Genomic DNA, 23,676 nt, shown 5'->3' on the forward strand with positions numbered 1-23,676 from the left:
AATTTGTATCAAATATTTTGCTGGGGGTGTGTTCACCAAACTGCATCGCTGCCACGTACACAAGCAAAAACTCGGAATGACCTCGCTGATCGGCAATTTCCGGAAAATTTAGAAAATCAACATGGCAGCGCCCATGGACATAAATACTGCGAGAAAAAGTTTAACAGAAGAACTTGGAGAATCATCGGCCATGTGAGTCTCAAGCGCTCTGTCTGTCCGTAGTAATTGTTCCCATCTAGGTAAATTGGAAAGTTTCAAGTTTCAGCATTAAGGATGTGGAAACAGACATGGTATTGTTCACAGCTAATGTTAAAACCTATACATTTTTGGAAAGTAGAGTGAATGAAGAATCAGATAAAAGTAAGAAAAAGGCTGTACCTTGTAAGTAGTTGGAGATATTCCACAGGATATAAACAACAAATTTTACAAACTTGTTTTCCAAAAACGTCAACCACAATGTTTATAGGTATTTTCACATCTTTTATAGAGTCAAAATCTCAAAATTGGCATTAAACTGTGTAGAAAATGTTCTGGCTGCAGAATCATAAAATGAATATAACTGAAACAATGAAATTATAAGCACTGTATTATTTGTTTGAGACACACCCACCGACGCCACGCACGCGCACATCTACAATACTTTATGCAATCACAGGCAAAAACAGAAATAAATGTTTTCTTTTAGCTCATGTTGCTTTCAAAAGCAGCAAGAATGCTTTAAATCAAAATAATTTCCAGTTTTCTAGCTTGATTTGGTCAAGAAATCACAATAGACCCATGCCTAACCCACTTTACCACCCCTCCCCACCCCCATCGCATTGTCTTCCTGCCGCGATCTCAACACACGTGCACGAGCGCATGCACACACACGCACGCACGCACGCACGCACACACACACACACACACACACAACACACACACACACACACACACACACACACTCTCTCTCTCTCTCTCTCTCTCTCTCTCTCTCTCACTCACTCACTCACTAACACACAGAAAACTTAGAACAGTTCCCTCAAACAGAGTGAAATGGGAATGTTCCCCTCCCGTTATGAGTTACACCATTGTGAAAAAGTTCAAGTTGGTTATGTTTAGAAATTGCACAAGAAATGGAATATCGGCTTATACCTTTCATGACCAGCTTCTTGAGATTTCACTGGAACTACTTCCATGCCATTCATTCATCCCCCTGTACACAGCCACACACAGGTTTGTCTGCGACAGTCTCAGTGTCAGCATTCAACAGCGAATGGTCGCATGGTCTCCAAGAGGTCACACACTAGATGAGACCCTGCACTTCTGTTCTCTCGGTGGTGCTCAAAAGTTCATGTTCTTATTCAACATTTTTCAGGCCACCATTATTAACCCTTAAAGTGCTGGATATAATAAAACATACATACAGAAATCATGCTTGAAACAAAGGGATAGTTTGCCTCCGCTACCTGTGCTCTGATATGGGGCATTTGTATGCTTATCAGTAAGAATAAATAGGTAAACCTATACATTTTTGGAAAGTAGAGTGAATGAAGAATCAGATAAAAGTAAGAAAAAGGCTGTACCTTGTATGTAGTTGGAGATATTCCATAGGATATAATTAACAAATTTTGCACACTTGTTTTCCAAAAACGTCAACCACAATATTTATAGGTATTTTCACATCTTTTACAGAGTCAAAATCTCAAAATTGGAATTAAACTGTACAAAAAATGTTCTGGATGCAGAATCATGATATGAATATAACTGAAACAATGAAATTATAAGCATTATATTATTTATTTGAGACACACCCACTGACGCCATGCACGCGCACATCTACAATACTTTATGCAATCACAGGCAAAAACAGAAATAAATGTTTTCTTTTAGCTCATGTTGCTTTCAAAAGCAGCAAGAATGCTTTAAATCAAAATAATTTCCAGTTTTCTAGCTTGATTTGGTCAAGAAATCGCAATAGATCCATGCCTAACCCACTTTAGCACCCCTCCCCACCCCCATCACCCACCCACCCCAGTTTTTGTAGCTGGAGACACAAAACTGAATGAACAACAAGCAAGCCAGCATGCCCAAGTGTCAAAATAACAAAGCCATTTTCACCAGAATCCCTGTCAGCAAACGAATCATCACTGGTGACAACGTCACTCATTTCCTGAGCTTTGTCAACTTCAGTGTCACTCATTGTTTACAAAAAATACGAAGATCTGGACTTGTAAACTCAGTCAAAGTTTGTGCAAACACAAGCATGGAGGCAGTAACACCAGAACGAGGCAGTTTTACGAAGGCTGCCGAGCATAGCCATATGATGTAAACAGAGCCACGATTGTGGCCCATCGCACTTCACCGGGAAAGCCACGATCGTGGCTCATCGCGTTCTCTGGGTTAAGATCCATACTCTGATACTGACAACAGTAAACTCTTAGACATGGATACACGTGTCAGAGTGAGTGAGCTTCCTCACCAGATTAGAGACTGGCACCATGTTACTCCAGTGACAGCACTACCATGAATCTGCCAACACCAAAGATCTTTACAGGAACTCACTTCAACCATGGAAATGGAGAGGGTTTGAAACTGATTTCACTATGCAGGAGGGCATGAAAGGTCACACAATCTTGGTAAAAAGTAAATGATGATGATGGTGCTGTGGAGGTCATTTCAGGTGTTCTGCACTTCCTTTCATAATATACCCCTTTGTCGACCAGGCCCCAGTGATACAGACACCTGCATTGTTGGTCAGCAAATTTGAGTAGCACTTCCAAAGATACATCCATAAAGTGGATGATCATTGATTGTTTAGTCCCAGTCTTCCCATCTGAACCCATCATAGCATAAACATGTTTGGGTGATAACCAGGAAAAACAAAAGCCTCTGCTGGGATTCAAACCTTGTCCCATTGATCATTAGCCTGTGACATTGGCCAGTACTGGGGTCTGATTGCTGCCCTAAGTACCTGGGCATTGTATTCCAACCCAGTGCCAAGTTTGACCAGTATATAGACACCATCATCTCAAAGGCAAGTGAAACTAAGGCTTTGTACGACTGAACATCAAGAAAGCACCAAGATCAACCAAAGCCCTTGAATACAAGTTCCTGAGACCCATCATAGAGTACACAAGCATTGCATGAAATCTTACAACAAGCCAAGACGTAGGCAAGCCGGAAGCCATCAAAGGAGCAGCGCACTTTGCCCTAAAACCAGCACAAAAGTCCGTGAACATTTATAGTTGATGTTGCAGGAGATTGGATGGCATTCAGAGTTCCATGAGTGCAGCAACAGGATGCTTGTTTGACTGTGTGATATTAAGATCTTGTGTGGACTCTTCACAGTAAAGTCTCATGAAATCAAGCTCAGCGATCATGTTTGACATTTACTTGGGTGGAGTTGCCGATGGACACTGATCGGAGTCCAGTGCAGGACAAACAATAGGCTCCACTCCTCCTCTTGAGCCGTGAGAGTGGAATTTTCTGCCACAAGACAACCTTCCCAAAGAGGGTGTCAGTCACCTTCCCGTCATGGTGTCACACCCACAACATTGGAACATTCCCATCATGGTGTCACACCCACAGCACTGGAACCTTCCCATCATGGTGTCACACCCACAGCACTGGAACCTTCCCATCATGGTGTCACACCCACAGTACTGGAACCTTTCCAAAGAGGTGTCACACCCACAGCTGTAGAACCTTTCCAAAGAGGTGTCATACCCACAGCACTGGAACCTTCTCAAAGAGGTGTCACACCCACAGCACTAGAAGTGGATTCTTCTCAAAGAGGGTGTCATGCCCAGGCTCAGTGAATCTGTCATCAGACCTTGCCACAAACTTATACTATAGGCATGGATGTGAAATGGAACTGGAAAGTAAGGTCACCATAAGAGCAGGGCATGGAAGGCCACATATTTGGATCAGTTTCCTGTATAACATGTGATGGGTTCAGAAAGATGTGATGATGATGATGATGATCTATGGAGATGAAAGTTTTCAATCTAAATGTGATGTATGCTTCCTTTCACAACATATTCAATTTTAGTTATCAGCCAGACCCAGTAGTGATCTGTCAAGCCTACAGAGATATATTCAGCACCTTTACATGATATCAGTGTTGTTTCATTTGTGCTGTTGTTTTTGTTTTGTTTTCCAGTTATTTCCAGAACTTGGCTTCTTGGTTCAAGAAAAAGGTATGAGTAATCAATGAACATTTTTACTGATACTTTGTAATTCAGTCACTATTTGTATTGGAGCTCTGAAAGAAGAATGTTTCATGACAGAAATGGTCACTGCACCAAAGCTTACACTTGTAGAGTTCTCATAATAGCAGACAACCATATTACAATAGCTTTGAAAAACGCTTGTTCATGTTGTTGTCGTGCATAAACAAAGATGTGAAATATATTCGCCAAAATGATGATTATTTGGTGGTAACCCTTTATTATTATTTATGATACCAGGTATAATTCTATAGTTTGAAAGAAGTCAAAGTGTTTGTTCTGGATGGTATCGATCTCTCTTGACTTAACCTAAATCATGTTTAACCCTTTCATGTCTGTGGGGATCACAGTCTGTGTAGCCAAGTCAACCAAGGAGGATATAGCTCTGTGGTGGTATTTTGGGATGACTTCAAGTTAAAACTAAGAAATGATTTATTATGCTGATCACTAACATAATTGCCTCATCTCTCAGTGCTTACACTTAAACACTGATTGTTTCAAAATGTTATCAATTTGTGGATCAAAATCACTGTAGTTAGAACTATATGGAACTTTTTTCTTTCTTTTTTTTTTCTTTTTTTTAATTACGTCTTTCAGTTTTCAGTTTCAAGGGGTTGTCAAAGTGTCCAGACTGATCCATATTTGCTACACCACAATAAGTACTAAGCAGTGGATGTTTTTTAAGCCATGGTCATATAAAAAGATTATTAAAAAAAAGAAAGAAAGAAAGAACTAGAGAGGCAAAGCCTTCAAGACTCACTTGTGATACACTTTAAAAAAAAATCTAAGCGTTAAAATGTGTTCTGTATTTGTTATTATAAAGCTTCAGGTTAAAAGAAAAAGAAAAAAAAAGGTCCTAATGGCAGATTCGAACCCCGTGTGTTCGGGTGAGAAGAAACTGTCTTATCCATTACACTATCGTGTCTTCTTAACTGACTTTCAAAAATATAATATTTAAACATGCTTTTTTAAAAGGGCGATAAATCCATTGCGGTATTCGCAGTGAGAACGCTGTTTAAATCATAATATTCTGGTGTATCTTGGGCATTAAAAAAATCTTTAAGGGCAATTAAAAATTCTTTTTAAGTCCGCAGTAAAGGAAACGTGGCTATCGCTGCAATCACACTGCAACATTTAGCTGTTTTCTCTGGATCTAGATAGATGTACAAGTTTAGTTACACCCTGTTGGCACAGTCGATTCAATTTCTCTTTTATGTTCATTCTAGTTTTGTAGTTTTAAAGTTGATATGAAAATTGAGTATTTTGTTAAACTAATAACATGTAGAGCCAAGTACAAGTACTTCTAAATGTATGAAGTGAAAAGGACTTAATTTTGAGAAAAGTCAAGACTAGAAATTTTTATGTTTCATCAATTCAAGGGTATTAACTCTCATGGTTTATTATTTTTAACTGTGAATTCCGACTGATTCTGTGGATATTTTTATGGCAGTTTGGGGCATAATCCAGTAAGTGATGAGGTGTTCTCAAATCTTTCTTTGAATAAGTATTTAATGGTCTCCTCTCCAACTTTCCATCACATGTTATCGTGTATTGTCCATTGAATATAGGATTGAACGGGCAGGTCAACAACTTGAAACAAAATGGTGTCGTTCGCGTTCGCGAAGAATATGAGCACGCGCTTTGAATATGTATAAATATGTGTATGCAATTGATTTTTGCCCATGACCTTCAGGGCACAGCCAATAGATCTATAAAGTCCACTCGTCGTATTGATTTTAGTATTTTCCGAAGAAGACCACTTGGGCGAATGAACATTGTGAAAGCCCTGTACACTGAGAGTAAAACACACAAGCTTTTTATGTATTGAGTATAATTTCAAAATGTAATGTTTAAGATGAGAAAGATCAGTTTAAAGCAAATTAAGCCCCATAGCATTAATTACAGATTTATTTCCCTTTTTTACTATCTGCACCAAAGACATGAAAAATAAATATAATTTCCATGCTTAGCAAAAGAAGTTCCTGTTTGAACAAAAAATGATAAAAATGACTGCTCTTGTTGTTGTGTCAGAATATCAGATAAAGTGTCAAGTTTAGAGAATAAAAAATATATAAATATAACAGTAACATCACTTTGCATATAATTTGGCTTCTTTTTTTATTTTTTTTGTGTGCCCATCCCAGAGGTGCAATATTGTTTTAAACAAGATGACTGGAAAGAACTGAATTTTTCCTATTTGTATGCCAAATTTGGTGTCAACTGACAAAGTATTTGCAGAGAAAATGGCAATGTTAAAGTTTACCACGGACACACACACACACACACACACACACACACACACACACACACACAGAGAGACAATCGAACACCGGGTTAAAACATAGCCTCACATTGTTTACACAAGTGAGTCAAAAAAGAAACAAAGAAAAAAAAAAAGCTCCAAGTTGAACTTTGACAATGCTTCATCAGCAAAAAGTGCACTGAAGTCTGTCAAGAGTTTTTGTTCCATTGCAAGGTGTTTTAGAATAAATACAGAATTGGGATTGTCAGGACAGCAGATGCCACCTCTGCACAATTGGCAAGTCATTCAACTGGATTACATGCCCCAGTAGTTGGATAGGATGCCCAAGACACTTGAGCATTGCTCAGGCAAGTGCAGGAAAACAGGAGAAATAATCAGATTTAGCAAGGCTGATTAAATGATTGTTATAACAATGTTTTTATTATCAGTTTATCACTGTTTTGTAAGAGCTGTATAAATCAGCTGCACTGTATGATTCAATGATCAATTGGTTTCTGTAGATTTTTTATTTTTTATTTTTTTATTTTTAAAAATTTTTTTAGCCTTTTTTTCTTTCTTGTCTCTGTTTGCTGATCACTTTCTTTTGTCTTTCTGTCAGTGTCTGTCAGTCTGTGTGTCTGCCTTCACTTTCTTTTTGCCTCTCTTTGCTTGCTCTTTCCTTCTTTATTCTTTATTAGGATTTATATTTCCTGTATTTTATATGTTCGTTCAATGTGCATAATTTTTCTGTGAAGGGATTTATAGAATCAAGATGCAGATTGAAAAAAAAGTGTTTGTTACAGTTGCATGATATTGCATTGCTCTCTGTGGATTACTATATGAAATCTCAGTCTATTTTTTGTGCACTGGTATACAATCTATAAAAAAAAATATATATATATATGTATATCTAATTATGCTGAAATGTCAAAGACTCTAACATCTGTTTTATACAAAAAAATGAAAATCATACTATATGATATTGCTTTTGTTTTGTTGCATTAATGTTGATTGCTTTTTGTTTGTTTTCAGTTGTAGTTGTAATTAGTGCAGGTTATAACTGAGAAATTGTAACCCTAGTTTGTATTCTAAATAAAATAAAATTAAACCAGGTTAAAATGAATTCAAACCAGCTAGAGTGAAAGGAGAATGATGATATATTGATGATATTGTTTATAAACATGAGATGCAAGTTCTGAATCTGGTTGTTTTCTTTTGTGTTATGCTTTGTTCCAGTGATATCATTAATTTGAAAATGACATAGATGTTTGTGTACGTCTTGTTAATGCTTTGTGTGTTTTACACCTACAGACTTCAAAAGAAGACTTTGACCTTGAAGCCAGAAAATTGTTGTCATCAGATACAGGTATGTGTGCGCATGTGTAGAGTGTGTGTGTGTGTGTGTCTGTGTGCATGTGTGTGTGTGTGTGTGTGTGTGTGGTTTGCATACACATACTTTTATGTGCATTGTGTTTGTGCGTCTGGTTTGCATATTTTATGTGTATGGTGTGCATATGTCATTGTGTGTTTGTAGGTAAGTGTACATGTATGTGCATGTGTGTGCTCTGTGTATACTTTGTCAATATATATCAGTTGAACCCGCCAAGAGAGGGGTGGGGTCAACTGTATTGTACTAGAAATTTATAATTCTAAAGTGCTGGCAGTTTTAATCTTTTACTGCGCTGTCACAGAATATTCCATCACATTGTTTTGATGCTCTGTGAAAATACAAATGGAGAAATTGTATACAAATGTGGGTTGTAAAAGAAGACTCACTTTGATAGGAACTTAAAGAAGTGCCTCATGTTTCAAATTATACATTCATCGTTAACTTTACTTGCAAATGACGGTGATGTAAAGGCAAGACTGAAGAGAAGTCAGGAGTATTTTCAAATTTAGACACTTCTTATCAAAGCAAGTCCTATTTTACAACCTAGTTTTGTTATGATTTAAAAAAAATTTTTTTTATAGACTTTGTCCATTTGTAATATTTATTGACTCAGCAGTTCTCTTTCATTTCATCTCCTGATCTGTGTAAGTATCACTTTCAGTCTGTTACTGTCTGCCAAGTCCTAGCTTTGACAGAGCTTATACGATAGTGTTTTCCAGTGATCCGGGTTAGAGGCCCAGTCTTTGCATGGTGCTGTGTCCTTGGGAAGGGCACTTTACTCTGACTTTCTTACTCCACCCAGCTGTGAACAGGTACCTGGCTGGTTAGGGGAGGTTAAACTAGTGTGTGTGTGTGTTTAATGTTTAATGTAAAGCACTTCGAGCTCTCTTTCAGGGAGGAAAGTGCTCAACAAATGTCTATTATTATTATTATTATTCATCTCTGCCTTCCTAAGCCAAGCCCTAAACACAGTGAATATGAATTCACTCCCACGATGGCCATAAAAGGCTATGGGACCTTTGATATTTAACCTAGTAGCTGCACATTAATTTTGATGGTGCTGTGTTTCAGTTCACTTGCACAATGAATTTCTGTTGGCCATCATTGCCAAGTGTCAAAGCGTCAGTTCCTCCATGGGTATGTATGTGGACAGATTTTATCACATTCTGTCAAAGTTTGTGGTTTCTCTCTTCACCTTATGCTGTCACTGTGTGTGGTTGACTATTTTTGTTGTATTAAAAAAACAACTGTTCATATGATCTTCAACGTTCACGAGCAGTAGTAGTACTTGTAGCAGTACTTATTGCTTTTTTGGGGGGTGTGTGGGGGGGGGGGGGGGGATTTGATTACAGAGAGCAAGACTGATGATGCAATATTTATTTGGTGCAAACTTCTCATACAGTTGGTTTTGAGTGCCTCCCATGAAACAGTGCGTATATTACAGTTTATAACGATAATAGCATATGACAGCACATAATAAAGAGAAAAAAAGACATGAAAACAAGAATACAGATGGCAAATTCTTCATATAAATCATCACATTAAATTAGTACAAAATGTGTCTTGTATACACAGGTACCTGGGCAGTACATGTAGATGTCCATGTGTATAGAAACAGATCATTGGGATGTATAGAAACAGATTATTGAGATGTACAGATCATTGGGATGTATAGAAACATATTGGGATGTATAGAAACAGATCATTGGGATGTATACAGTATAGAAACATATCATTGGGATGTACAGAAACAGATCATTGGGATGTACAGAAACAGATCATTGGGGATGTACAGAAACAGATCATTGGGATGTACAGAAACAGATCATTGGGGATGTATGGAAACAGATCATTTGGATGTATAGAAATAAGATATTGGGATGTATAGAAACACTTTATTGGGGATGTATGGAAACACATTGTTGGGGATGTATATAAACAAATCATTGGAACTGTATAGAAACCAATTATAATGGATGTTTAGAAACAAATTATTGGAAATGTACAGAAACAAATTATTTGGGATGTTTAGAAACAGATGATTAAAAATATATAATAGAAACAAATTACTGGAAATGTATAGAAACAAATTATTTACGTGTGAAAGTCCATGCATGATAGGTTGTACCTTGTTCTAGTTGTGTGTGTGTGTGTGTGTGTGTGTATGTGTGTGTGTGTGTTTACTGAGCTTAAAAACGTGATAATTGGTTATTATGAATGTGCAATATATAGGATGAATAATGTGCAATATGCAGAATGAATGTACAGTGGAATATGTCTAATGCTAACGTCCATATTCTAAATATATTTCTGTTAATAATTATGATGTAATAATTAATTGTAATGTTTTAAAAGCGAATATGTGAAATGCTTTTATTTGAGAATATATGTTTATTACTCTTGTTTAATCAAGTAAACTGCTTGTGGGGGGTGGGTGGGTGCGGGTGTGTGGTGATTATCTGGTTGTGGTTTTCTGCAATTTATCTCTATTCTTATCTTATATGTCTATTATAATCAATGTGCAATATAGTAGGCTATGCTTATAATTATATTCAAAATAATGTTTCTTAATTCTTTCAGTTTTTACATTAAGAATACCAGTTATTACCTGCAGTGTGTGGATGTATGTATGAAACGGTGTATGTGATATTTTTTACATTTGTGTCTTCGTAATATTCGTAAAAGCTGTTGTTGACTTTTACATTTATGTTCCCCATGTTGTTTACTTGTCTATGTTGTGATAATGCACCTGACCAAATTTCTCCAGGTGGAGATAATAAACTAAGTTATTCTTATTCTTATTTTTATTATTATTTAGGATGTGTAGAAACAAATTATTGGGGATGTATATTAGAGAAACAAACTATTAGGGATGTGTTGATACAAATTATTGGAAATGTATAGAAACAAATTATTGGGAATGTATAGAAACACAGTATTGGGGATGTGTAGAAATACATTTTTTGGGATACATGTACAAACAATATTTTTCTGCCCCTTGCAGTGATATCCAAGGAAGCAGCCCTCCAGTCGGCCTCCTCCTCAGCCTCCCGGTTGCACAAAAGCAGCAAGTTGAAGCGCAAACAGTCCACCAGTCACCGCTCACACACACAGGTACTGGTGGAAACCAGACAGCAGAAAATCAGTAAATGCGTGATTCATTTAAGGAGGCACTGTGGCTGAATCATTTCGGCGTCAGACTTGTGATCCAGTGCTCACCAGTCAGGGGTTCAAGGCCCCATTTCAGCCGGTTTTGTGTCCTTTTGAAAGACACTGCACAAAATCACTCCTATTTTCCCCACAGTACCAGGGGTGGGGAAAGTTAAAATGGCAGAAGTAGAGGATTGGGCTATGCTTTCCTGTGCAAAGCCCAAGACACAGTGGATATGAATTGACTGCTCTGATGGCTGTGCAAGTCTATGGGACCTAAAACCTTTTCTTAAAACTTGATTCATGGATGTTATTTATTGTCTTTAACAGCGCTGAGCAAGTCAGAATATGCTGTGCTGTATATCAGTTTTTGTGTGGTTTAAAAAAATAAGGCTCTTGTACTGATCAGGGACAGACACAATATCCACCTTTCTAAACAGCTGCCATGACAAAGTGGTTAGCATTTCATATGGATGGCTGGGATGATGCATGGGTTTGGAACCCCATCAGATGTTTATCTTGTGGAATTGCTCAGCCCTAGGCCAGCAAGTTCCTAGAGTTGAGTGTGCTGAGAGCTCAAATGAGAAGAGTTAGACCACACAGTTAACAGTCATCCATGTCACAGATGTGCCTATGGGAAATATTGCTGAAATTCCCTGACCAATACTGTATCTGTTTGGTCTGACTGATGCCAGGATGTACTGTATTGTATTACTGTACTAATAATTGTATTACTTTTTTTTGGTCACAGCAGATTACTTGGGCTGCTCTCCCCAGGGAGAGTGTGTCGCCACAGAGCAGTGCCACCATTTTTTTTCCTATTTCTGTCTGCAAAGTGGATTTTTCTTCAGATTTACCCATGGACAGCTTTCTTGTTGTCATGATTTCTTTTACATGTTTTGTGTACATGCTGATCACAGGACCTTGGTTTATTGTCTTATACCAATGACTTGCATCCAGACCACCACTCAAGGTCTAATGGAGGGGCAGATAATTCTGGTGAGTGTGGGATCAGGACACTGAGATTCTTTTGCTTCCTAGGTGGACATGTCACCACTAGGCCACTTCTCCACACCATTAAATTTTTTATGAAAGGAAGTGAAGGGTACAGCCCTGTGGTGTTGTCCCTAACCTAAAAATGGATTTCCACAGCAATGTCATTAATTTATCATTCTCATGTTCATCCGTCGTCAGAAATAAAGAAAAATCGCCCCACATTCTGTGTGGCCTTTCATCCGCTCCCCTTCCATGTTTGTGATGAGTTTGTGTTGATGTTGGTGGATTTATGGAAGAATGTCATGTAGGGATGTGGTGGCTCCACTCCACTCAGTCACTCCACCTGGCTCCAGATTGATTGTCTTCATTAGGGAACTTAGCTGCTGTCATTCCTGTGTTTCCCAAATCCAGACATGCACTTCTGAACACACTGAAGCGACAGGCAGTGTTGTAGGGTCTCCTCAAATGGGTGGACTCATGGTGACTCAACATGGATAATTTCCCTGTTGTCTGCCTGGGCAGGTTGTGGTGCAGGGTCCATAGAAATGTGTATGTCATCTTCAGCAGTGTAGCAAATTTTGGATTCAGTTTAGCTTTGAGTTTGGTATGGAACATTTTTATTCTGGAGTGGAATTGGGTTTGGTCACGTCTGTGGGAACCCTGGTAGTAGGATGAGCAGAAGGGGCTGGGAGAGGGCGGGGTGGAAGATGATGAGTTGATGTGTTGGTTTGCGTGTGGGCAGAGGTTTGTGCCAGTGAACCCCATGGACTACGCCCCTCAGGTCAGCTGTAAACCTGTGGAGGAGGGCAGCACACCTCTGGGTCAGTGAACTGTCTTGTCTCTCTCTCCCTCTGTCTCTCCCTGTCTTTCTTTCTTTAAACTCTAGTGCTGCCATAGGCGACTTTTATCAGCTAGACAGTTCATCGCTATAAGCCCACAGGTGACTCCGCAAGCTTCCCTGTCATATTTGTATTTGTTTGTATTTGTATTTCATTTTATCACAACAGATTTCTCTGTGTGAAATTTGGGCTGCTCTCCCCAGGGAGATCACATTGCTACACTACAGCGCCACCCATTTTTTTGTGTTTTTTTCTGCGTGCAGTTTTATTTTATTTTTCTGTCGAAGTGGGTTTTTCTACAGAATTTTGCCAGGAACAACCCTTTTGTTGCCGTGGGTTCTTTTATGTGCTCTAAGTGCATGCTGCACACAGGACCTTGGTTTATCACCTCATCCGAATGACTAGCGTCCAGACCACCACTCAAGGTCTAGTGGAGGGAGAGAAAATATTGGTGGCTGAGCCATGATTCGAACCAGTGCGCTCAGATTCTCTCGCTTCCAAGGTGGACGCATTACCTCTAGGCCATCACTCCACATAATATTACAGCTAATATTGATGCGAAGACACCGAAAATTTACTGAAATCAACCTGTTTTTCCTTCAGATTCACATGTGTGGCTAAAGCTGGAAATACTATAGAAGTTAGTTCCCTTTGCATATATGGAAACATTGAAACCATATTAAAGAAACAAGTTTTGATGCAATGCTTGGGCACAGAGTTCAGTGAGGAAAGTTGACATGGAAGGGTCAAGTGAAAGAGACAATTTTTCACCTGGTAACAGAGATTTACAGCTGCAGCCAACTTTCCTGTACAAAAGGAAATTGACTAATCTTTCCCCTTGATTGAGTTTGAAGTAAATGAGTCCATTGTGTTGTTTTGACACAAACCAGATCATGTGACAGAGTGAGAGCATCATGTCTTTCACACACAAACTTGTTAAATTAATTATGTGGAATATGTGACTATATGTACGTCAGTGTGTATGTATATGGGTTTCTGTATGTTTGTGATCAAGCATGTGTGAGTGTTGATGAGCATGTTTTTGTTTATTATTGACTGCTTGCTCTTGGTGTTGTGTTTCTACTTCAGCTAGATAATTTTGGCCAATGTTTATTGGCACTGTGTCAGTCTGTATCCCCTTGCCAAAAGCGTATTGGTGTTTTTTTGTGTTTTTTGTTTGTGTGTGTGTGTACGTGTGTGTGTGTGTGTTCGTGTGTCGTAACCCCTTTCCCAAAAAGATTTCTTTACTAATGGCAATAAAATTTGCATGTCAGTCTCTCTCTTTCTCTCTTTCTTGATGTCTCTTTACCTTATGTTTCACACCATCTGCAATGTCATTTTTATGGTATTGATGCCGAGGCAGCAATCAAAACAAAACAATCAATAACAAAAACAAACAAACAGAAAAAAACCCCATAAAAACCCACTTAGAAAATTCATCTTCTCAGCTTCTCTCTTCTTTCTAGGTACTCCACAAAAGAGGCAGAATGTTTGACTGCAGCCAAACATGTGATGTCAGTCTCAGCCAAAATATCTGAAGGATAAATCCATTCTGTCACAGAGAAAACTGACTAAAAGGAGTGATAAATGTCTGTTTTATAGACATGTCAAACCAGATGAAGTTTTGTAATAGTAACCATAGGTTGTAAATCAAGACAGGCAGAAGAGAAGGTGAACTCACAGAAAACAGAACTCGCACGGAATGTAATACAAGCACTATTTGGAATGAATTTCTATTTTGTTTTGAAATGTCTGAAAAACAGGGTAATTTGAAACAAAATGAAACAAATCAAATAACTGATCGCATTCAATAGTTTCAGTTTCTCGAGGAGGCGTCGCTGCATTTCAACAAATCCATACACGCCACATCACGTCTTCTAGGCAGATGCCTGACCAGCATCATAACCCAATGCACTTAGTCAGGCCTAGAGTGCATGCATATGTATTTGTGTACCTCTCAGAGTGGATTTCTTCTACAGAATTTTGCTGGAGGACAACACTTTTGTTGCTGTAGGTTCTTTGTTGGCATGGGTTCTTTTTCAGTGTGTTAAGCAAATGTTGCATACAGGACCTCAATTTATCGTCTCATCCTTATGACTAGACACTCAGTTTGATTTTCCAGTCACACTGGAGAGAAAGGGTGATACTGGGCTATATTGAACAATGTTTGGTTTATGCAGTTTGTTTTCTGCTGGGAAGGAAATAAAGGTAATTTGAGTAAATTTTTCCTAAAACTTGGGGATTGTGTGTTACTTGTTCTTATACTTTGGAACTACATCTTAGAAGTAGTATTGTGAAGTTTGGTCTTTTGAAAGCATATTTTCACTGTCTTTTTTTTAGGTTTTTTGTTATTGACAAAATTGGACTGAAGTTGTGATCAGTGTGTAGATCATTGTTGTTGCTTCCTCCACACCGCAAAGGGCCAAAAGGAATTACTCATTACTTTTTTGTTTATCGGTACACATGCAGTGATGCACAGAAGAAGCAAATAAGCTTGCCAGAACCTTGCACCAGCATTATTTGATGACTTTTAGGTGCTGATGGTGATCTCACAAGGAACTACGCTCACCAGGATTAGGGTTAGGGTTTCCATATATGCATTGGCTGCAAGCAGAGGGAACTAACTTCTATAGTATTTCCAGCTTTAGCCACACATGTGAATCTGAAGCAAAAACATGTCGATTTCAGTAAATTTTCGGTGTCTTCGCATCAATATTAGCTGTAATATTATGTGGAGTGATGGCCTAGAGGTAATGCATCCACCTTGGAAGCGAGAGAATCTGAGTGTGCTGGTTCGAATCACGGCTCAGCCACCAATATTTTCTCTCCCTCCACTAGACCTTGAGTGGTGGTCTGGATGCTAGTCATTCGGATGAGATGATAAACCGAGGTCCTGTGTAGCCTCATCAGTGTTTACACCCCTCAAGAAATCTACACTCTTCCTCTGACTATTACCTGCTGAAATTCCTAGTATCAATACAATAACCTATAGTGAACGTTCTTTCCTCTTTGCTGCATCTCCCATCTGCAACAACCTTCCTCATCATGTCTGTTTGCTGGACTCCGTCTGTGCCTTATGCTCTTTACTAAGTACTTTTCTTTTCACAACCTGTCTGTAACCACTCTTGGTTTCCTACTTCTCCAACACCATCCCATGTCTGTCAACTCACTTGGCATATATTGGGAGTGAGGAGGGGGTGGAAAAAGGGGATTGGGGAGGGTGGGAGTTGGGGGGGGGGGGGGGGGGGGGCAGTGGGAGAGAGAGAGAGAGAGTGGTGATGAGTGGTTCATGTAGTTTGTAACTTTTTCTTCATGCTCTTAGAATGGCACTGTACAAATGCACATTATTATTATTATGACATTATGATAAGTGAATGAATGTTGGATGCAGGGTTTGTGTCGCGGGACATGCTGTTGCCGGACAGTGCACTGATCTACGGCCGTGCCCTGGTGTGTGCCTGGGAGGTGGGGCTGCAGGACGTGCAGGACAGTGTCATCAGACTCGTCATCCACGCTCTGGAGGTGATCATTGTTATCATGATAATGAGGATAATGATAATGGTTATATGCTAAATCTTGTCAGACTCATCATCCACGCTCAGGAGATCATAATCATGATAATAATGATAATGATGATAATTATAGTCATAAATGTATTTATGCAGCGCTAAATCTTGTGCAGAAACAAAGCTCTGTCACACCAAACTTCACACTCATGCATAACTCCGGAACAAAGAGATGAAAGACAATACTGATAAATACATGTAGATAGAAAGCTGGAGAAACTGATTGCACGTGTCTTTATGTCATCAGTTCTAACAGTTCTTTGTTGTTCAGAGTTGTGTTTTCCTGGAATGCTGCAGCAGCTTTGAGATAGTTTTCCTTTCCAGGCCACAGAACGTTGGTGTGTTGTACAGTTTTCCCTTACTGGCCACAGAACGTTGGTGTGTTGTACAGTTTTCCTTTCCAGGCCACAGAACGTTGGTGTGTTGTACAGTTTTCCCTTACTGGCCACAGAACGTTGGTGTGTTGTATAGTTTTCCTTTCCAGGCCACAGAACGTTGGTGTGTTGTACAGTTTTCCCTTACTGGCCACAGAACGTTGGTGTGTTGTACAGTTTTCCCTTACTGGCCACAGAACGTTGGTGTGTTGTACAGTTTTCCCTTACTGGCCACAGAACGTTGGTGTGTTGTACAGTTTTCCCTTACTGGCCACAGAACGTTGGTGTGTTGTACAGTTTTCCCTTACTGGCCACAGAACGTTGGTGTGTTGTATAGTTTTCCTTTCCAGGCCACAGAACGTTGGTGTGTTGTACAGTTTTCCTTTCCAGGCCACAGAACGTTGGTGTGTTGTATAGTTTTCCTTTCCAGGCCACAGAACATTGGTGTGTTGTATAGTTTTCCTTTCCAGGCCACAGAACGTTGGTGTGTTGTACAGTTTTCCTTTCCTGGCCACAGAACATTGGTGTGTTGTATAGTTTTCCTTTCCAGGCCACAGAACGTTGGTGTGTTGTACAGTTTTCCCTTCCTGGCCACAGAACATTGGTGTGTTGTATAGTTTTCCTTTCCTGGCCACAGAACGTTGGTGTGTTGTACAGTTTTCCCTTCCTGGCCACAGAACGTTGGTGTGTTGTACAGTTTTCCTTTCCTGGCCACAGAACATTGGTGTGTTGTATAGTTTTCCTTTCCAGGCCACAGAACGTTGGTGTGTTGTACAGTTTTCCCTTCCTGGCCACAGAACGTTGGTGTGTTGTACAGTTTTCCTTTCCAGGCCACAGAACGTTGGTGTGTTGTACAGTTTTCCCTTCCTGGCCACAGAACGTTGGTGTGTTGTATAGTTTTCCCTTCCTGGCCACAGAACGTTGGTGTGTTGTATAGTTTTCCTTTCCAGGCCACAGAACGTTGGTGTGTTGTACAGTTTTCCTTTCCTGGCCACAGAACATTGGTGTGTTGTATAGTTTTCCTTTCCTGGCCACAGAACATTGGTGTGTTGTATAGTTTTCCTTTCCAGGCCACAGAACGTTGGTGTGTTGTACAGTTTTCCCTTCCAGGCCACAGAACGTTGGTGTGTTGTACAGTTTTCCCTTCCTGGCCACAGAACGTTGGTGTGTTGTATAGTTTTCCTTTCCTGGCCACAGAACGTTGGTGTGTTGTACAGTTTTCCCTTCCTGGCCACAGAACGTTGGTGTGTTGTACAGTTTTCCTTTCCAGGCCACAGAACGTTGGTGTGTTGTATAGTTTTCCCTTCCTGGCCACAGAACGTTGGTGTGTTGTATAGTTTTCCTTTCCAGGCCACAGAACATTGGTGTGTTGTATAGTTTTCCTTTCCAGGCCACAGAACGTTGGTGTGTTGTATAGTTTTCCTTTCCAGGCCACAGAACGTTGGTGTGTTGTACAGTTTTCCCTTCCTGGCCACAGAACGTTGGTGTGTTGTACAGTTTTCCCTTCCTGGCCACAGAACGTTGGTGTGTTGTATAGTTTTCCTTTCCAGGCCACAGAACGTTGGTGTGTTGTATAGTTTTCCTTTCCAGTTCTTTCCAGGCCACAGAACGTTGGTGTGTTGTACAGTTTTCCCTTCCTGGCCACAGAACGTTGGTGTGTTGTACAGTTTTCCCTTCCTGGCCACAGAACGTTGGTGGGTTGTACAGTTTTCCTTTCCTGGCCACAGAACGTTGGTGGGTTGTACAGTTTTCCTTTCCTGGCCACAGAACGTTGGTGTGTTGTATAGTTTTCCTTTCCTGGCCACAGAACGTTGGTGTGTTGTACAGTTTTCCTTTCCAGGCCACAGAATGTTGGTGTGTTGTCTGGCCACACAACATCACTGTCTTGTACATGTGTGCAGCTGCAGCTGAAGAGGATTCTGTCAGCCGTCATGCAGAAGCGGAGTGGGTACAAACTGCGAGAGAAGCGGTTTCGGTTCGCCATGGGGTGTGAGGTTCGGAACCCCTACCTCCGTCAGGCCTGCATCTCACCTGACCCGTCCCTGCACAGGTGATGATGATGATGATATTGATAACAATGATGATAATTATGATAGTATGTTTTTATAGTATTTTCAAACCTCTGAAAGTGCTTTACAATAACACGTCAGTCAGACACAAAGCACACAAGAACACACACACACACACACACACAGAATCAGGCACACGCACACACACACATTAATAGAGGAAATAGTTGTTTTCTTTTCCAGAATTCCATTGGTTGGTGTACTTCTGTATTTTACAGGTTTCCCCATGGCAATTTGGCAGTTGAAAAACCCAGCATATCTTTATTGAAGGTTTTTTTTAATAAAAAGACTCGCAATTTATTTAAGCAACCCCAGGATCCCGGCTGCAAATGTGTCTGTGTTACAAAAATGTCACTCCCACCCTTTGAGAATTCTAAAGTCAGTCTCTTAAAAAAATCCAGAGATGTTTACTTGTCTTCAAGCAAAATACTCTCAACACAAACATAAGATTTACACTTCAGATATGTTCACAATATTCGGGAGAATGGAAATGGTATTAAGAGAGTAAAGTGAAAGAACAATCAACAATCATAAAACCTTATAGTTTCTCAACACACATTTAAAACCTTTCACTGTATTTATTTACATGGTGATAGATATTTTTAAAGCACAGTAATTGACAACCATTTTAACAATGTTTTCTGGGGTTGTTGTTTGTTGTTTTTTTTTTAAACCAAATACATGTACAAAATAATAACAATTCTGTCCGTAAGTCTGTTTTAGATAGTGATCAGGCCATGACACCTTGACATAGTTCTTTGCAAATGTCCAGATGTCCTATTGATTTGATGAAGAGGATGAATGTCCATTCATTTTATCTCCAAAGCAGTCAGTTTGTGAATAATTGCTCAGATGTCCTGTTGATTTGATCTATAAAAATTGCATGTGTGATCATTTATTTGTAACGCAGCCAATGTATGATCAATTGCTCAGCTGTCCCTGTTGATTTTAATGAAGATGAGGTTGAACATCTTTTTGTTTTTATAATTATGTAAAGAATAAATGCTGAGATATTCTATTGATTTGATGAAGGGGGTGTTTAAATGTCCTGTCATTTTTGCATGTAAAGTGGTCAATGTTTATGTGGATATCACATGTGAGTCTAGACAGACTTTGTCTTATTTCCTGAACGGTTGTTGGTCCACAGTCTGCTGTGGCTTTGATTTGTGATCAGACTGTTTTTAATGAAGGCCTTAACTGACTGCTGTCTGCAGTGAGGCAACAACAGTGACCAACAATGGCTACCACACACCCAGCCTGAAGCCTTCAGTGCAGACGGCCGAGCAGACGGCTGCTCACGAGTTGTGCCTGGTGGACCGGCCTCCTGGGTACCGGCCACCCATCTCCATGATGGACCTCCTAGAAACACTACAGGTCCTGTCGCAGATGGTGGTGATGATGACAGTGGTGATAATGATGGTGATGATCGTGGTGTTAATGAAGACAGTGATTATGGTGATTATGGTGGTGACAATGGTGATAGTGATGATGATGGTGGTGATGATGATGATGATAATGACCATGGTGATGGTGGTGATGATAGTGATGATGACCATGGTGGCGATGGTAGTGGTGATGATGGTGGCGATGGTGATGGTGATGATGATGACCATGGTGGTGGTGGTGATGATGATGGTGATAATTATGACAATGGTGATGATGATGGTGATGATGATGATGATGGTGATGATGATCAGGCATCACATTGATTTGTGATCAGATTTTTTTCTTAATGATGGCCTTTACTGACTTCTGTGTGGGTGTGGTGGTGGAATGGTTAGAACGCTGAATTCCCACTGGAGTTGGCCTAGTTCGATCCCCCGTACATCTGTTGTCTTAATGGTGGAGATTTTTCCAGTCTTCCAGGTCAGCAAATGTGCAGACCTGCTAGTGCCTGAAACCCCTTTGTGTGTATATGCACACAGAAGATGAAATATGCACGTTAAAAATCCTGTAATCCATGTCAGCATTACGTGGGTTATTGAAACAAAACATACCCAGCATGCACACCCCTGAAAATGGAGTGTGGCTGCCTAAATGGCAGGGTAAGAAATAAACAAATGGCCATACACATACAAGTTAACATGACAGTGTGAATGTTTATGTACATGACTGAAACCTGACTCCGGGTTTGTGAAGCGCTGAGATCATCTCTGACCAGGAATGGTGCTATATAAGTATCCATTTCATCATTATTCATCATGATGGTGATGGCAGTGACAATGGTGATGATGATGATGTAGACGATGACAATGTAGCTATCATGATTAGGATGGGGGTAGGTGGGGGAGTAAAAATAGCGATGACTGAATGTTACAGGTGCTGTGTTTTTGAGGAAAAATGTTGGTGAGTGTTATGGTAAGGATGATGACGAGTGTATTCAGAGAGAAGAGGGATGATGAATAGTGTTGCAGCAGTGATGATAGTGGTGGTGATGTGTAGGAAATAATGTGATGACTCATAATTATTAAAGAGAGAGAGAAACATGCACATATACACACACACATGCATGCACGTACGTGTGCACATACATACAGACACACGTACACAAGAGAGCACAACATTACACAGCACATGACATGACACGACACAAAACAGCACTTTTCTGCTGACGAAATATCCCATGCTGTCACACAAGAACATCCTTTCTTCTCCCCCCACCACTTCCACCCCCCCACAAACGCACACACACACACACCACAAAACCAACTCCCCACATACACACACACAAACCAGCACACACACAAAACCTCCCCCCCCCACCACCCCTCCACCCCACCTCCTGCTCACACATGCACACATGCATGCACACAATTGCTCCCTTTACACACCATACTACCCCACTACTCCACACCTGTCCCCGCCCCCCCGTGACACACTGCTGACAGTGTGTTCTGTGCTGTGACAGCTGAACAAGAACATCATTCCTTCCCACACTGTGAGCGCCCAGGCTGTGGAGTACGCCATCCACCACCTGTGGCACCCCCCGCCAGAGGAGGAGGAGGGTGGAGGAGGAGGGGGCAGAGAGTGCGGCCCTGCCCCAGAGAAGGCCAAACCCAGACCCGCCCTGTCCCTGTTGATGTGTCTGTGACACTGCGTTCCCCCATCAGTGACTGCAGTTTTTTTTGGGGGGGGAGTGAATGGAGAAAGAGATTGGTACGTGAATGTTTTGTGAGTGTGTTGTGTGTGTATGTGTTTTGAGTGTGTTGTGTGTGTGTTATGAGTGTGTTGTGTGCATGTGTTTGTATTGTGAGTGTGTGTATGTGTATGTTGTGAATGTGTGAGTGTATGTGTGTGTTGTGAGTGTGTTGTGTGTGTGCGTGTGTTTGTATTGTGAGTGTGTGTGTATGTTGCAAATGTGTGAGTGTATGTGTGTGTATGTGTGTGATGACGTGTGTATAGCTGTGGTGTTCATTTTACTTTATTTTTTGTGCCATCTCTGAAAGGTGAGAGGCAGAGAATGAAGGATTGTGTGGTTTGTGTGTGTGTGTGTAATGTTGCTGTTTGATGTGTGTGTGTGTGTCTGTTTTGTGGATATTTGATGTGTAAATGATAGAATATGAGCAATATCAACAACAAGAAATGTAGTTTAACCCTTTTGCTGCCAGAAAATAATATAACCATGTTTAGACATAATTATATCATGTTATAACCTTCAAAGAGGGAAGGAACTGGAACAGCTGTGGTCTTTCAAAGGTTGCTTCCCCTAAAAATCCTTGTTTTCTCAGCGTTTCTTTTATTATTTTCAATATAGATTTTTAGTTGAGGATTTAGAAACTTTATGTTGTTTTTACTGGCAGTAAATGATATGTTGTTTTTGTTATGGAAAGGGTTAACTGCCCATCTATTTACTTGATTGTTGTTTTGAAAAATAAAATTTTGCATTTCAAATCAAGCTGGTGTGTGTGTGTGTGTGTAGTGCCGTTTCATAACTTGGTGTTGAATTTGCATGATGAGTGCTGGAAATACCATCAGTTGGAGAAAAATGTACAGTTCTGTGGACCTTCTACTTCAGAGCATCGGAAATTAACCTTCCTCAGTTTAAATGAAGTCCTGCTGCTCCTTTGACCTGTTTGAATATTTTTTGTTTATGGCATTCTTGTAATCTTCAGTGTTTGATGTGTACTGTGAAAAATCTAATGCTTCCTCAAAAGAGAGAGTATGAGGGTTTGAGTTGATAGCTACAAGTGTGCTTGCCCTTTCTGTGGGTGTGTATGTGCATATCTCACTGTTGTCAAATGGAGAAATCTTGGTTTTTGGCTCTTTTTTTGTTTTTTGTGTGTTTGAAAAATAAATCTTTTCAATCATGCCAATACATTTCACATACTGCATATATGCATATATTTGTGAATATGTGTGTTAATGAACAGAGTTGTGAAAAACTGATTGTACAAGGAAATACCTATCAAAAAATAATACTACAGTAAAGTTGCCCCAAACAGTGTGACTTTTCATGCTCTGTTCTTACGTCTTGCCCCAAACTGTGTGACTTTTTGTGCTCTGTTCTTACGTCTTGCCCCAAACTGTGTGACTTTTCATGCTCTGTTCTTACGTCTTGCCCCAAACAGTGTGACTTTTCATGCTCTGTTCTTATGTCTTGCCCCAAACAGTGTGACTTTTCATGCTCTGTTCTTACGTCTTGCCCCAAACTGTGTGACTTTTCGTGCTCTGTTCTTATGTCTTGCCCCAAACTGTGAGACTTTTCGTGCTCTGTTCTCATGTTAACGTCTTGCCCCAAACTATGAGACTTTTCATGCTCTGTTCTCATGTTAACGTCTTGCCCCAAACTATGAGACTTTTCATGCTCTGTTCTCATGTTAACGTCTTGCCCCAAACTATGAG

The 23,676-nt window shown here is 40.1% G+C and overlaps 1 protein-coding gene across 1 annotated transcript; it reads left to right on the forward strand.

Annotated features, from left to right (window-relative positions):
• Positions 1–81: 81 nt before the first annotated feature.
• On the forward strand, positions 82–22,971 carry LOC143289483 (transcriptional adapter 1-like). The gene is made up of 10 exons (XM_076598467.1): positions 82–192; positions 4,142–4,178; positions 7,762–7,816; positions 8,912–8,977; positions 10,845–10,954; positions 12,729–12,807; positions 16,217–16,347; positions 18,667–18,815; positions 20,049–20,208; positions 21,743–22,971. The coding sequence occupies exons 1-10, from the start codon at positions 122–124 to the stop codon at positions 21,923–21,925; spliced, it is 1,041 nt and encodes a 346-aa protein (XP_076454582.1). The 5' UTR covers positions 82–121; the 3' UTR covers positions 21,926–22,971.
• Positions 22,972–23,676: the final 705 nt, after the last annotated feature.

This window comes from Babylonia areolata, chromosome 14 (genome assembly GCF_041734735.1).
Source record: "Babylonia areolata isolate BAREFJ2019XMU chromosome 14, ASM4173473v1, whole genome shotgun sequence".
NCBI classification, from domain to species: Eukaryota; Metazoa; Mollusca; class Gastropoda; order Neogastropoda; family Buccinidae; genus Babylonia; species Babylonia areolata.